This window comes from Cibotium barometz, chromosome 41 (assembly GCF_041138505.1).
Source record: "Cibotium barometz isolate CiBa-2024 chromosome 41, ASM4113850v1, whole genome shotgun sequence".
NCBI lineage: Eukaryota > Viridiplantae > Streptophyta > Polypodiopsida > Cyatheales > Cibotiaceae > Cibotium > Cibotium barometz.
The window spans coordinates 1156297-1172806 of NC_141086.1; the positions used below are offsets into that span (position 1 = coordinate 1156297).

The window sequence follows — 16510 nt, forward strand, 5'->3', positions numbered from 1 at the left end:
AGACGGATACGTTCGCCACGCAGAGAGAGAGAGCCGCCCAGAAACGTTCGCCACGCAGAGAGAGAGAGAGAGAGAGAGAAAGCTGCCCAGAACGTGCGCCGGATAAGGTTGAGGATAAGGATTTGAGATTTTCATAAAATTAGCAATGGTAACCTAAAATTAGCATTGGTAACATATACCAAATTTTAACTTACAATTTGGTAATTTTCTAGATCTTAAAGTTTCCAAAGATCTCTTCATTTCTCCATACATTTGGGATTAGGCCATCCCATCTTGTACACAATTTTGAAATATAAAATCAAGAGCAAAGATAATTTCATATAATTCTTTTTTTGCTCTTGGATTTACTTAAATTATGAAGATCAATTATTACGAATTTATCTTGACAAATCACCTTGTTTTATCTTCTGAACATGCAATGGCTGTGTGCACTTGTGCAAAATCAATATTGAGGTCCCCAGCTCTTGACGCCTAATCCATAGTTCCCTACTAGACTCATCTATGCTCCTTATGCATCCATACACACGTGTGCGCGCATAGCGGACCGACATAGCTCAGGACTAGATGTTGTATGAGTTACAAAAAATTAAAGCTATTTCTATCAGTTATTGAGAGAACTGAGAGAACTTGGAAAAAAGAGCAAGATATTATAGTGATTTCTACTTGCAAGTTATCAATTTGAGCCTTGTTAAGCATGCATCATATAGGCTTATAGAAAAATCGTAATGGTAATTTTTCTTAAAAGGTGAGTTATCATTTGTAATTTTTTACTAGTGCAAAGTTACCAAATGGTAATCATCAATCTAAATTAGATTACAATTTGTAACTTTTTAGTCGTTTGGTTCCAAGGTGGTTACCAAATGTCTACTGTGATAAGGTTGCAGCAATTAGGTTTAAAATTGAAACTTTAATTTTGTTAATTAGAGTTTCTAAAAGGTGATCCAAACCATTGGATCACCTTGCCTTAAGTGTCAATGTAAAGGGGGTTTCTAAAAGTTATCAAACAACTCTAAATGTTGAAATTTGTTTCTTGTTCCATCAAATTTGTTCATGCATGTGGCAATATGTGTTAGTTGTGCATGTGGGTTTCTAATTATGTGGACTACCTACATGCCCAACCCCTTCCTACGGGTTTAATATTTGAAGCATACCTTCAGTGTAATCCCCGAGAGGTGTTATATATGGGTGGAAAATTACCATGTCTCATGTGGTTGCATTAAGGGTGCTCGATTGTTTGGCATGGGTGACCTAGCAAACACAATTATGCTTGCACTACAAGTGTATTTGGGGGCATATAAGATTTCTATAATTGATTTAGTGAACCTCGAGCTCCGATTGAAACTAGATAAGTTTAAGAAGGCGAGGGTTAAGTTTTTTTTTTGGGATTTATGTTCGTAGGCACTTATTCCAACTCACCGTGCCTATAGGCACTTATTCCAACTCACGGGTTGCAAAAAAGGGTTGTGATAACCCTTGTAAAGCATAGGAATAATTATAACAATAAGGTGAGGCTTGTGTCGAATATGATGTTTTTGAGGTCATGTGTTGGGCATGGGTCAAGTTGATACGTGGCCCCATCTCACCTTCTAAATCTAGAACCACCAACAAATTTATGCTTATGTGTGTATTAATTGATGATCAAGAGCCTCAGGTTAACAGGTATTGAGACTGAACATTGCCCTAGTTTTGATCATTATTTGGTATAGATATTTATAACTTCTTCAACTTACCTTTTTCAAGCCTCGTTAGGTCTTTTTTTAATTGTAATGTGAAAAGACCCTAGTGTTTGTGGAAGTGGCACGTGGGAATAGCCCCTTTTTTCTAGATCCTTGGTTCTCATCATGTGAAGTAGGTCTCTTCTTGGAGTAATTAGTTTTATTAATCTGCATTAGCTCCACCACATGGTAGAGCTAGACCTTAAATAATTCCAGCTCTATGATGTGGTCTAGGTAGAATACAGCTCTACCACGTGGTAGAGCAAGATCAAATGCAATTCTAGCTCCTTGGTTCTTGTCATGTGAAGTAGGTCTCTTCTTGGAGTAATTGGTTTTGTTAATCTACATGGTACACAGTTAGATCGATGCATTCTAGCTCCACCACATGGTAGAGCTAGACCTTAAATGCAATTCTAGCTCCACCACATGGTAGAGCTAGACCTCAAAGTATTTGATCTAGCTCTACCACGTGGTAGAGCTGTATTCTACCTAGACCACATCGTAGAACTTTAAGGTCTAGCTCTACCATGTGGTAGAGCTAGACTGCATCATTCTAGTTGTACCATAAACCACGTTGTAGACCTAGAATGCCTAGAGGTCTAGCTCTACCATGTGGGAGCTAGAATACATTAAACTAGCTATACTATCTGGTAACTATATCATGTGGTGGAGGTAGAATGCATCAATGTAACTATATCATATAACGGAGCTAGAGTTCATTGATCTAGCTCTACCATGTGGTAGAGCTATATCAAAATAATCTATCTAGACACCATGGTATCGCTAGAATGCTTTGAAGTCTAACTCCACCACATAGTAGAGATAGTCTTCAATGGGTTCTATCTCTACCATATGATAGAGCTAGTTCTAGCTCTAGTTCTAGCTCGGCCACATGGTAGAGCTATACTTCATGGTAGAGTCTGATGTAGGTTTCAATCTAAAAAAAAATGCTTGCTAGATTTGATTACTAGTTTAACAAGTCCAACATGATTATGTGCAGGATGGATTTCCAATCTGGAGGGAGGGTCTACATGATGTTGAACAATGATTCTGTTGGTATTGGCTGCGTGTGTAGAATTGATCCAAATTCCAATTGTAGTGGAACAAAGATTGGTCAAGGAAATGTGTCATTACTTGTGGAGGAATGCTTGAAGGATGTGGAACTACCATTCCCTACAATGGATACCATTTATCTAAAAAATGCATTATGGAGTAATGTTCGTTGGCCAAAAATGCTTTTAAGGCCTTTCACAAGGAAGCTAGAATTTGGAGAGTGGAGTGAAAGATGTAGTGATGCAGATTAAGAAGAGTCTGTGGAACCTCCAATTATAGATGCAATACCGATAACATCTCCAGAACTTGACATGCAAATCCGACAATCTTGGAAGAATGAGATGGTTCTTTTAAAGGATGAGAGCATGATGCAAACTATCAATCAAGGGACTATCTTATATGTGTTTCCATTTGAATGTGTCAACTTTCAACAACTTGGTGATGATTGTGTGGGTGTGGCTATTGAAAGTGCAAATTTATTTCAAACTATGCCGCAAGTGGATAGTATCACCCTAGTTAAATGGCCTATTAAACAGCTGACAATGCTGGATGGGAGCCCATTACAACGCTATGTTCCGCTTAATGGCATGCATGTTGAACATGCTGATGTATGTAATGAGGATAATGATGGAGATGTAACTAATGAGGTTATTGTTGCCCAAACCTCTGCAAAAAGATGCTACACTTTCATAAACAGGATTCCAAAGCAGAGACCACAACCAGCTTCTGCATTATATATGTCACGTGAATCAGTTCAAAGGATTTCATCCATTGATTGTTGTGCAAAAAAATGTTGTCAGCTAATTGATCGTGATGTACTTATGAGGATACGACAAGACTTTTGGGGACAATCTCAGGAGTCTCGTACAAATTATGTATATGATGTGCTTTCTACAGCTTGGCATCGTGATTCAGCTCAAAAAATTAAATATGAATTTAGGTTAAATGGGGTGATTGTTTGTTGCAGAGCATGGTATGAGATGCATGGTATACCAAAGACATCCTTTTACCGTTACAGGGAAAAGTTTGAGTTCGGTGTGTGTCAATATCTGCATGGAAACACAGGGGTGTTGAGGAGAGGCCTACAACATGCTAGTGAGGCAAGAGCACTACTTGATGAATTTGTGAACATGAACTCCGAGCCTGCGCCACACAAAAGTAGAACAATGCTAGATGGCTCAAGGGAAACCAGGTTGTCGATTCCATCAATATTCAAGCAAGTTGACATTTTAAATGAAATCAAAGCAACACTTGAGCAGTTGGGACATGAGAAGAGGCTATCAAAGTCATCGTTTAGTAGAATTTGGAATAAAGAGTACCCACAAGTGTCCCTAACAAAGGCAAGTGAGTTCTCCAAGTGCACCTTGTGTAGTGGTCTCAAGGCAAAACTAGAAGCCAAACCTAGTCTAGAAGAAAGAGCAAGGCTCCTCAGTGAAAGAGATATTCACATGCGACAACAACAAAGTTGCAGGAGCTTATACTATGCATGGCGCATATTTTTGGAAACCCAACCACAAAAGTATGTATGCATCATCCATGACAAGATGGATCAAAAGAAAACAACCATTCCCAGACTACGGGTCCTTCCCAAGGGTGTGGATTCGGGATATAATTTACCAATTGCATTGATTGGTATGATCACTCATGGCCATGCAGAAGGTCATTATGGACACTTTATTTTGAATGGTTTACGGCCATCTGATCCCAATCTAACAATTGGCTCAATTGCAAGTTGTTTACATAACTTATAGAGGATGGATAAGCATCCTCTTGGTGATCTAGTAACAAATGGGCTTCCAAGGAGCAATGTTTCACTTCTACATGCTTTAAATTCAAGGACAGCTTTAGACAACCACAATATGAGTGATGGTAAAGATCCCATTGTTGAACCATGTATAAATCAGGGAGACACAATGAATTGGGTTTCCTCGTTTTGCAAGTTGCCAGAAAACTTGTTGCTACAACTAGATAATTGTGCTGGAGAAAATAAAAATTGGTACTTATTTGCCTATTTGTCATTGCTTGTTGCACGGGGTGCTTTCAAAACTATACAGTTGGGATTTCTAATGGTCGAACATACACATGAGGATATAGATGCCATGTTTAGCAGGTTTTCAGAGAAATTAAGAGTGGGGCAAATCTTTACTTTACCACATTTGATGGATACTTTAAGAACCAGCTCAACTTCTTCTCCAGCTCCCTTCTTGCTTACAGACTTCAAGGCATATTGTGATGGCTACATTTGTGATGGGCAAGAAGCACTTATAGGTCACTCCAAACCACTTCTATTCAGGTTCTTCATGGAAGGAGACACACCGGTAATGCAATTTAAGGCACATGTAGCTATTCGTAATTGGAGTGGAAGTATCCGTCTTTGGAAGACAGACAATGAAGGTAAACCAAGGTTACCAAAAGGAGATCCACCTCTACTACCAATGGCCGAGCATATAAAGATGCATGCAGAAGTAATATCAGGATTGAAGGGTTACATAAAATTTTGGCAGAATCTAAGTAATGGTTCATTTGTGCCAAGATATTATAGGCCCGTCATAGATTATTGGAGTAATGTAATCGAAGAGCTTGGAAAACCAATACAATCAGAGGTAAGAAAGTACACAGATTTTTGGCCAAAATCTGAAGGGTCCCATCAATTAGATGATATGAATGTTGAACAATTGCAGGCACAAAGATTCTTAGGTATTGAAGAACATAATGATCATTATTGTGGGCTTGCACGGGATAAACCAAGGGAGGCATTTAACCCTATGCTACATGTTCAGCAAGGACACTTTGTTATGTTGCACCCAGATGACACAAACATCTATCTAGTTTGGCTTGCTATGGCTGAATCGGATATTGATGATGAGCCTACATCACCAAATTACAAGAAACTCTTGATTCAATATTGGGGACCTTGTGCAAGGAAGAAAGGTTTGACAGATACTCAAGCTTATGCTGATTGTTGGAAGGGATATTGGCAAATTAATGAGGCAGAACAACAAGTATGGGAAAATGCTGATGCAATTCTTTGGTCGTGGAGACCAAGGAATCCACCACCATACAAAAGAATCAAGATACCAGAAAAGGAAGCCCGTAAAGCAAAAGCATGCTTAGGCTTGGCCTGTGAGGATGAAGCTCATATTGATGGTTCCTTCAATGCGGAGTAGCATTTGTAGATGCAATATTGACAATGTGGATTTTTAGGTTATAACTCTAATATCCAAAAGAGATGTACTTTTGTACTATCTTCTTTTAAATTATTTTTTATTTTCACTTATTGAATGAAATTTTTCTTTGTGCCTCCTACATTTTTTTGATATAATAATGTTTCTATCTTATTTGTTCAATTGTTTCATAAATTTTGTGCAGTGTACAACTCAATTGGTGCAGGTCCTTGTTGCAAAGAAACAAATACCACTTTCTTATTAATGGTGTTTATCAACACCACCTTCCTACATGATTATCAAACAACTTTCAAAATATAATCATGCACAATTACTAATTATAGTACCACTTTTTTGGTTCGAACCGTGATTATCTCAACACTACCTTCCTCCGTTCTATATTAAGAAATTCCACAATAACTATTCCCACATTAAGTGGGAAATTCCCATAATACATGAAACCTCTCAATTTCAAAATTCCCATAATGCGAGATTTTTCCCATAGTACCTAATACGGTCTTATTTTATAAACGAGAAAATTTAAATGATAGAGAAATTCCCATGACATTTGGAATTCAATCATTTAAATAGTAAAAGTGAAATTCTTGGCATATTTGAATTAATGGATATTTTTATTTAAATTTAAAGAGAAATTTTAGATAAATTTATTTTATGCATGAGAAAATTTAAATGATAAAAGAGGAATTCCATGACATTTGGAATTCAATCATGTAGATAGTAAAAGTGGAATTCTTGGCATATTTGAATTAATGGATATTTTTATTTAAATTTAAAGAGGAAGTTTATATAAATTTAATTTATGCGTGAGAAAATTTAAATGATAAAAGAGGAATTCCCATGACATTTGGAATTCAATCATTTAAATGGTAAAAGTGGAATTCTCGGTAAAATTGAGATAATGTATATTTTATTAAAGAAAAGAGAAATTTTAGATAAATTTATTTTATAATAAAAGAGGAATTCCCATGACATTTGGAATTCAATCATTTGTAAAAAGAGGAACTCCCATGATATTTGAGATCCAAGAAATTAAATGAAAAAAAGAGGAATTTTTAGGATAATTTAAATTATGAGTATTTATCAAAAGTGGAATATTGAGAATTATTGAGAAATATGGGTAGAATTGATTTTTGTAAATACTATGAATCTTTTACTCAAAAGAAGAATATTGAATATAATTCACTTGAGAAATTTGAGAAAGAATATGAAAATATCCCATCGAGAAAAAGTAGCTTTAACTAGGCCAAGCAATTGGCAGAAATTTAGAAAAGTCCCATCGGTATCGAAAATAGAAAATGTTACTAAATGTGAATAGATGTGAATAAAGAGATGAGAATGAGATGTGAGGATATGTGATAGGATGCGAGGTGATGTAAATGGATGTGGATTTGAATAAAGAGGTGAGAATGAGATGTGAGGATATGTGATAGGATGTGATGTGATGTAAATGGATGTGGATATGGATGTGATGTAAATGGATGTGATAAGATGTGGTGTGATGCAAATGAATGTGGATGTAATAAGATGTGATGTGATGTGGATGTGGATGTGGATGAAATGTGATGTGATGTGAATATATGTGATGTGAATGAATGGATGGATGTGGATAGACATGCATGTGAATGAATGGATGGATGTGGATCAAGGAGATGGAATGTGTATATATGTGATGAGATATGGATGATGTAATGTGGATAGAATGTATATGATGGGATGGGTATACAATAATTGTGATGGATGTGAATGAATGAGATGTGATGTGAATGAATGTGAATGGATGTGAATGAATGAGATGTGATGTGATGTGAATGGATGTGATGTGAATGGATGTGAATGAATGAGATGTGATGTGAATGAATGAGATGTGATGTGAATGGATGTGATGTGATGTGAATCAAGATAGATGTGATGTGATGTGGATCAGGGTGGTCTTGTGAATGGATGAGATGTGATGTGAATGGATGTGATGTGGATATGGGTAGATGAGAATGGATGAGATGTGATGGGATGTAATAATGTGATTGGATGAGAACGGATGAAGGACCATGGAAATACATATGATTGGGGATGTGGATTAAGCAATGTGAATTGATGTAGAAGAAAGTGGAATAACGAGAAATGATGTGGAACAATGTGGAAAGATGAGAGTTCATTAGAAACTGTATTTATAACTTGTTTTTAAATGACTGTTTTATGTCAAGAATGCTGGGGAAGCATTTTGACCATCTTGTGAATAAGGTCGTAGAGACCTAAGTGATAAAGTTGCAACAGCTGACGGAGAGTCAACGGAGGACGTCTCGTGTAGCAAGGCCGGCCAAGGTCTTGACTAGCCTCAGTTCGATTTAAATGAGGGACCAAGGAAGCAATCTATGAATGAAGCGCTAGGTGACCTGCGATGGATCCTAGAGGGTGCTGACCATACGGTGCTCGGGCTCTGGCAGCTCGCCCCGAAGATACCCACACGTGCATCGAGGAAGAAAATGGAACAAGGTGTTAAGAGTTGTTTTCTGAACTAGGGCATGGATCTGGTTGATTGACCTTGCTAGTCCTCTACAGATGAGTCCATGGCTCTTTTATACGGATCTATTGGTTGATCTTGTTGATCTTCAATCTGGATTTTTATAAGTGAATATATTTCCAGGTACTATAAGCTAGGAACTATTGAAAAGGCCCGTGAGTGGACAGGTGGTGAACGTTCTAGTTGTTGCCCCAATGATGCCATAGGTACACCAATGAAAGAATGATTGGAAATTAGAATTCAACCAGATATTTTGGAGGATTATGATCGGTGATATTATGGTTTCATTAAAAGATTGTTTTAAAGACAGCTGAATACGTGAAACTGGCAATTTCATATTGGGTGTGTAAGTGGTATGACTATCTTGAAATTTGCATGAAGTGCCGGCTAGGGGGCCTGGGAACTCTTTTCCGTGGTACTCGAGACAGAACATAACCAAATTTTTGAATGGATCCTATCACTATAGTGGTTGGGTGGTTGGCTAACCCATGGGACTGGATGGGGCTAGGCTAGACTGATGGATCCCTAAAATGAGACTCAATTCTGTTATGGTACAATAGATGAAGTAAATCCCGGATAGTCTTGTTCTATGGAAAAGAATCAACGGCTGTGCCTCTTGACGAGGAAAAAAGCATTGGTCTCTATGATCCAAGTGCAAGTCTCTTCCTTGATATGACCGTGTGACTTACTGGTTCGGTCGGATCAGTTTGGTTAGTTAACGCTCTTGACTACGTTAGAATAAAAATATCATGGAGGAATTGCCCCTGCTTTTTGGGCAAGGAAATTTTTTTTTTTGGGTTTGGTTTTGGAACAAACCGAGAGATTAGTCTCTTGTCTGGATATCCGTGGGTGGTGGTGGTGGGCGAGGCTCCGAGTGAGAGGCTCTACCGCCCTACACCAAGAAGTGCTACTTCCGTTGCTAGCATCCCTGAATTCGTTGTGTGCGGAGGGGGCAGGGATATTTCAAAGAGTGAGAGGTAGATTTCCTTGCATTTTGGTGAGAGCGACTCCGCGGTGATAGCATGGAGGTGGAGATTGGAGAAGTGGAGCTTCTAAAAGCGAGCTTGGGGAGCCTCAAGGGACGTGAGCTTGGAGCATTAGTAAGTACCCAATGATAGTTAATGTCTATTGCTTCTTTGGTATTAAAGCAGAAGCACTAATCATCAATGGCATGCAATTTAACATAACGTTCATAGTATTAGATGTAGGAACTTATTTCCCAATGCTATTTAGTTGTGTCTTAGAATAGTAAAGGTGCTACATGACTCGGATAAGAATTAGATAAGAATACAATGGCAATGAGTCTCGGTTATAAACTTTACTAAATTGGAGTAGAGAAGTTAGGACACCAAGGTTTGAGTAGAAGGAAGGGAAGAGCCAAAGAATAACATTTAAGAAAAGCTAATGGTAATAGAAATTTACCCCATGGGGTAAATTGACTTATACATGCTAGCATCAAACACTAAGGCAAATGCTCTTTACTTCTAGAAAAAAAAAGCTTAGTGTGCAAAGCACACTTGCTTTCAAGAACTTAAAAATAAATATGATCCAATACTCAAATACAAGGCATGAAACCAAACTAATTAGTACAACTAGCACACCGCCAATCTTAAAAAAAACACTATGTTCTATATCTAAACAATGTTTGAATGTGCTCTGTATATACCATCATTAATGTAGCAGCTCTTAATTTTTGGATTCAAAATTGGTATACCTACTAGTAGAAGAAGATGATAATGCTCCCTCTGGAATGTGCAACCACAATAAATTTTAGATCAGTCAGGAGGAGTGTGGAGCTGCTACTCGGATCTCAAGAATTAACTAAAGTTAAAGAGCTACGAGAAAGATTGTCCAAAATGCACCAAAGGGGAATCTGGAGCAAAAAACAAAATAGAGTGTAATAAATCTATTTTCCACTAGCACATGTGCACATTGGTGTTGATGCATATAGGCTTTGGGCATAGGCTAGTTTAAGAGAATGTGGGGGAGAGGGAGAGCTAGAGATCCTTACAAGCAAATACACACACTCAAGAGAGAAAGACACAAGAGAAAGATCGATGGCTAAATTTTCTTCTATCTTTTTCTCTTCTCTATAAACATATATTTGAAAGATAAGAGTAAATAATATAAGGGGGGAAAGCACTCTCCTACAATAACATACAATGGCTAGTCCATAGTGTGAACTTAAATATATGAGCCTCACCTCAAATTTCTACTTCAAAAGCCTCCTGACATCATGTATGTCAGCATCACTATCACCAGTGATAATTATGTCATCCACATAAATGACTAATAGCATGATCCCTCTATTTGTCTTTTTCACATAAAGCAAAAAATCTACATTGGATATATGAAATCCAAGGGTAACAAAATACTCCGTAATCTTGATGGACCTATTGACATATTAGGCACAAACGTTTGATCTACCTTTTCCTTTTGTTTGTGTGATACATGTGTACTCGCATCTTTTCTTTTTCTCTAAGTAGGGTAGGTATATAATTATTATTCTATATGTGGACGACCTTATTATGATAAAGAACCATGAAAAGAAGATTTGAGACACATGAGATGTTGAGTTTAGGGTTTGATATGAGAGATCTTGGGCTTATGCATTTCTTTTTTAGGAATAGAGGTTTGCCACCAAGAGTCAAATGGAATCTTGGTTGAGTGCAGGTTAGTGATCACACCCGTGGAGGTTGATGTGAAGCTTTCTGTTGAAGATGCTTCTCCATTGGTGGATATGAAGGAGCATAAGAAGTTGATGGTGGGGAGTTTGATCTTCCTATGAAATACATGGTCAAATATCAACTTTAGAGTTGATGTCCTTAGAAGATTCTTAAATCAGCCCGAAGGAAGGTGAGGATGCGAGTGTTGAAATACATCAACGTTACCATTGGGTATGGCATTACACATGGGATGTTGAGTTTAGGGTTTGATATGACAGATCTTGGGCTTATGAATTTCTTTTTTAGGAATAGAGGTCTACCAAGAGTGAGATGGAATAGAGGTCTACCAAGAGTGAGATGGAATCTTGGTTTAGTGCAAGTTAGTGAGCACACCCACGGAGGTTGATGTGAAGCTTTATGTTGAAGATGCTTCTCCATTGGTGGATATGAAGGAGCATAAGAAGTTGGCGTGGGGAGTTTGACCTTTATATGAAATACATGGTCAGATATCAACTTTATAGTTGATGTCCTTAGTAGATTATTAAATCAGCCCCAAGAGAACTGCTGGTGGAAGGTAAGGATGTGAGTGTTGAAATACATCAACGGTACCATTGGGTATGGCATTACTTACAAATTGGGCAATTACTTAATTTGTTTTTGTGACTTAGATTGGGTAGAAGATTATGAGTGCAAGAAATAGTTACTATTTTCTTATTGGATCTAGAATTACATCCTAGATTAGCAAGAAGCAGCGTAAAAAGGCACTTTCTTCTACAAAGGAGTCCGAGTAGTATAAGGCAACATGCTTTACTTTGTTTGAAGCAGACTAGTTGAGAAGGATATTAGGAGACATGGGTGTTGCTCAAAAGGGAGTGACAATGTTGTTATCCAATAATCAAAGTTTCATGTAGGGAAACAATTAGGGCTATTTATAGCTAATTGGCTATTTTTCAATGGTCTCCATTTTTTTTGGGCTATTTTAGAGATCCACTTTTTTAAAAATTCACCCAACTTCTACAAAATATTGAGATTTTTTTACAAAGATTCACCAAAAATACATTAGGTATTATAATCATTTTTTTAAAAATCTAAAAGATTTAAACCAAATTTCAAAATGCTTAGGTGTATATAGAATATATATTTGGCAACCCATTCTTGAAGGTGCTTTATTTTTTACCCTGGTTGGATGGCATCGTATCTCGGTGTTGAGGTTGAAGTTGTCCTCCAAGATGACCACCTCGATGGGGTTTGGTGTATTTTGTACATCCAACTGTGGTTCTGGAGGGTTTTGCACTTCATCGGCCGAGGGCGACGGCCGAGGGCGATTTTTGCGCAGTGGTGAACAGAAACAATAGTGTGAGTAGCTAGCCCAACTTGGTGTTGGTGTTGTTATTTTCCATGCGGGTGGCTTTCTTTCAGTTGATATCCTCTCCTTTCTCAACCTTACAGATCCATGCCATGGATGCTCTCGAGATGTGCTACATCTTTTTCTATAGCCAAAGGGTTTCTAGGAATATCCTATAATAGAGAATGGTGGTGGCATTGTTATGGTTGCCTAGCTTATGTTTGCCACCAACACTAGTCTTGCCAAAGTGCCTGACCATATATTCATGCTTGGCTAGAGCGATGTCTATCAAGCCATCGAGCGTGGCATCTTCAGGTGCTCGACCACCAAAGCTTCTGTGAGCTTTGTCTTAATGTGTATTAACCACTCCGGTTAACATGATCTTTTGCACGGCTACTATGCCCCCTTTTGTAACTTATCTTTTTGTAACCGCGCAATGCACTGATTGTATATGAGACATGGAATGATCAAGCTTACGACATGTGTAACGACAGTCATGAAGAATTGATGTACATAGAGCTAGTAAGACTAGGAAGTCTAGTTTTGGGCCTCCACTTGTCATTGGGCAGTCGACGAACATTGTAAATATGAGCTCATGTATATAAGACATTTAATGAAATATGAAACGAACAATACCATTTACCTCAATTGAGTTTTTTCTTCTCTCTTTCTCTCTCATTTGAGCTTATGGTTGCTTGCTTAGATTGTTGGTGTATATGAGTAGGAATGGTAATGCTCTCCTCTCTTACTTTCTCTACCTTCTCTTTGCTATCTACCATGTCCCATTTGCATACTCTTGGCATGAGGTAGAGGTTAAGATTTCCATAGCTCCTTCACTCTTTCTCTCCACCTAGCATTAGATCTCTTCTTGGGTGACACAAGGAGAGTGTGGAGTGAGCCCCTCTGCTTTACATTGATGAGTTAACCCTCACAGGGTTGGCCAAGTGCTAACCTCTAGATTCAACTCTTGGGGGGATTTTTTTTGCGAGCTTTTTTTGCCGAGCTTTTTGGAGCAATGAACAAGGAGTCCGAGCTTTGCAAAGGACCATGAACTTACTATGAGCTTTGTAAAGGTCCAAGAACTTACTTACATATAAATAACAAGCTTTGAAAGATCAACAATATAAATTTCAATCTTTTGATCCACATCATACTTATTGATATAATTACATATATTCATATATGTAACTAAATTCATGCACCTCATACATATACACATACAAAATATACATATACATACATACATGCAAGAGCTACCTACATACATACTAACATATATACATACATACATACATACATACTTTCTTACTTACTTAAAGGAAAAAAAACAATCCTTTAAAGATAAAAAATATATATATCGTTCTGTAAAGTTCCAAACCATGAAAATCTCGATTACAAAGTCTTTGATCCACATCATACTTATTGATATAATTATATATATACATATATCTACCTAAATTCATACACCTCATACATATACATATACATACATATATACAAGAGCCACCTACGCAGCACTAACATATATACATACATTCCATACATACATACTTTCTTACTTACTTAAATATAAAACACAATCTTTTAAAGATCAAAAATGTATATATCGATCTTTAAACTTCCAAACCATGACAATCTCGAATACAAAGTCTTTTGATCCACAAATTATAGCATTCTAATTATAGCATTCTTCTACATGTCATTCCGACCTAATGAGAAATCTCCCAGACATGCTTTGGCTACCTCCATGTCATTCTCTATCCCCATATAGTGCCTTTTTAACTCTTGGCATGCACGTCCCAAGCCTCCAAATCCCGCAAAAACGTCCAAGACACTATCTCCTTCACTTGAGAAGGTCTCCACTAGCCACCTACAATGAAATACAATCATAAACGTGCATCTAAGTATTTTGAAAAAGTAGCTATGAAAATGACCAGAATGAAAATTGTCTCACCTAAAGAACATAGGAGATCTTTCTGCACCACCTCGAATGTAGCGCTCCAAGACCATTGTGCGTTGGAATGGATGCTTCTTATTCTTCTCAAAAATGAAATTTCGTTGAGCGTTGAATAACTTCTTTGAAACATTTTGCCCAGCCTCACGATCAATAATAGAGACATGGCAATTTACTCGATAGAACATACTAAGCGCCAATGTATCCACCTACCATAACGAGAAAACATTATGTTTGGATATCCATACCACATAACATGTATACACAAAGGGAAATATTTTAGAGATTATGACTTACCCATTCTCCATTGTCATACAAATAACTTGATTCCACATGAACAGACATTGTTCGATGCATGACCAATCCAACTTTCTTTCCCATGGAATATATTTTAGGAAGTTGATCCATTAGACTCAAACACACAAACCAACCCTCATCAGCCACAAACAAACCAACAAAACTGAGTGTGGCACGTATCAATGATGAAGAAACTTGATTCCATGAGGGACACCCATCTGTATCTACATCAACAACTTGTAAACCTGTAGGAAAGTCAGCCCATACGAGGCGAGCCACTGTATCTGAGGGAGCACCTCTATGAGATAGAGCCTTGGGAATATTCATCAAGAATTCTTCCACACTACATAAAAGATTTATGATGTTTGGTTTTGGTAAGTACAACTTGGAAAACTAATTATATGGTGAAATTATTCTTTTTACCTATCTGAGCCCTCCGAAAGAGTGTGGATGTCTACCAGCAATATGTGTGAAAAACATCTCTCACCTGCAAGTAAACAAGACAAAAAATGAGATGCATTTTGAAAGCACACACTTCTCAAAATAAATTTGCAATGGAAAGTACTCTTACTAGTCATGTCCATGATGTCATGTTGTCCTGACACCTCCCCCTCTTGAAGATGCTCTGGAGGGTCTCTCTCTTGATTTTCATTTGTGGGGTCTCCCTCTTGAACATCATGCATAATGTCAAGACGTCTCTTTGTTCGCCTCTCACGTTGCACTTGAGATGATGTAGATGTATACTCTTGGTGTGATTGTGGCACTCGTGACAGTGGTGTGGATGGTTTTGGGGCCACGCGTGAGGATCCAACTACTGGAGACTGGGTCAAGATTATTGGCTGTGGGGAAGGTATTCTAGAGTCTTCTTGAGTTGGGGGCTCTCTTTCAAGCTCAGATTGGCAATTCTTAAATTCTTCAAGAAATAGATCAAGATAATTAGTAAAAAGGTATAAATCCCCATACCTTTTTGTATATGTATATGTATGTAGATGTATATGTATCTATGTATATGTATATGTACATGTATGTGTATGTGTATATGCATATGTATATGTATATGTATGTAGGTATGTATCTATGTATATGTATGTAGGCATGTGTGTATGTATATGTATGTGTATGTATATGTATGTAGGTATATGTATCTATTTATATGTAGGTATATGTATCTATTTATATGTATATGTATGTAGGTATGTATATATCAAAACTTAACAATGTTTCTTTAAAATCTAACATGCCAATTCTTAAATGTAACATGAACTTTGTATGTATGTAGGAATTTAGTGTATGTATGTAGGTATGTATTTATGTATGCATATGTATATATACATATGTATATACATATGTATTTGTATATGTATATATATGTATCTAATATGTATATGCATATGGATAGTTTACATATGTATAGGTAGGAAGGTTTACATAAACATATACATTTACATTTACATGCATATAGTTTAGTAGAAAGCAAAAAAGTACCTTTTTCTAGGAGCTCCTCACTTGGAGGCACATGATTTAGAGGATAGTCCAACCACCAAGGACATCTCTTAAATTCCCAATCAGAAACCCCTCTCTCAACCCATTCCTTCGGATACATTGTTTCCGAGGAATTTGGATCTACCCATTCTTTGATTGCTTCCGTCTCTTCGTCCATTAGACCTTGGCCAATGAGTAGCTGCACCCACCTACATGTCCAAAATAAAACAAACAGTACTAAAATATTTTTTTAAAAGCGTATATGTATTTTCTACAAAAATGTAATGGCATTGGA

At 37.3% G+C, this 16510-nt stretch overlaps 1 protein-coding gene across 1 annotated transcript in view; it reads right to left on the reverse strand.

Moving 5' to 3' along the window:
• LOC147614588 (uncharacterized) overlaps positions 1-16510 on the reverse strand; it is a 48679-nt gene that overhangs the window by 31239 nt on the left and 930 nt on the right. Inside the window, exons 4-5 of the mRNA XM_086779751.1 lie at positions 16219-16424; positions 15549-15646 (exon numbers count right to left, since the gene is read on the reverse strand). Coding sequence (XP_086635877.1) covers positions 15549-15646; positions 16219-16424 — 304 coding nt within the window. The remainder of the gene's footprint in view (positions 1-15548; positions 15647-16218; positions 16425-16510) is intronic.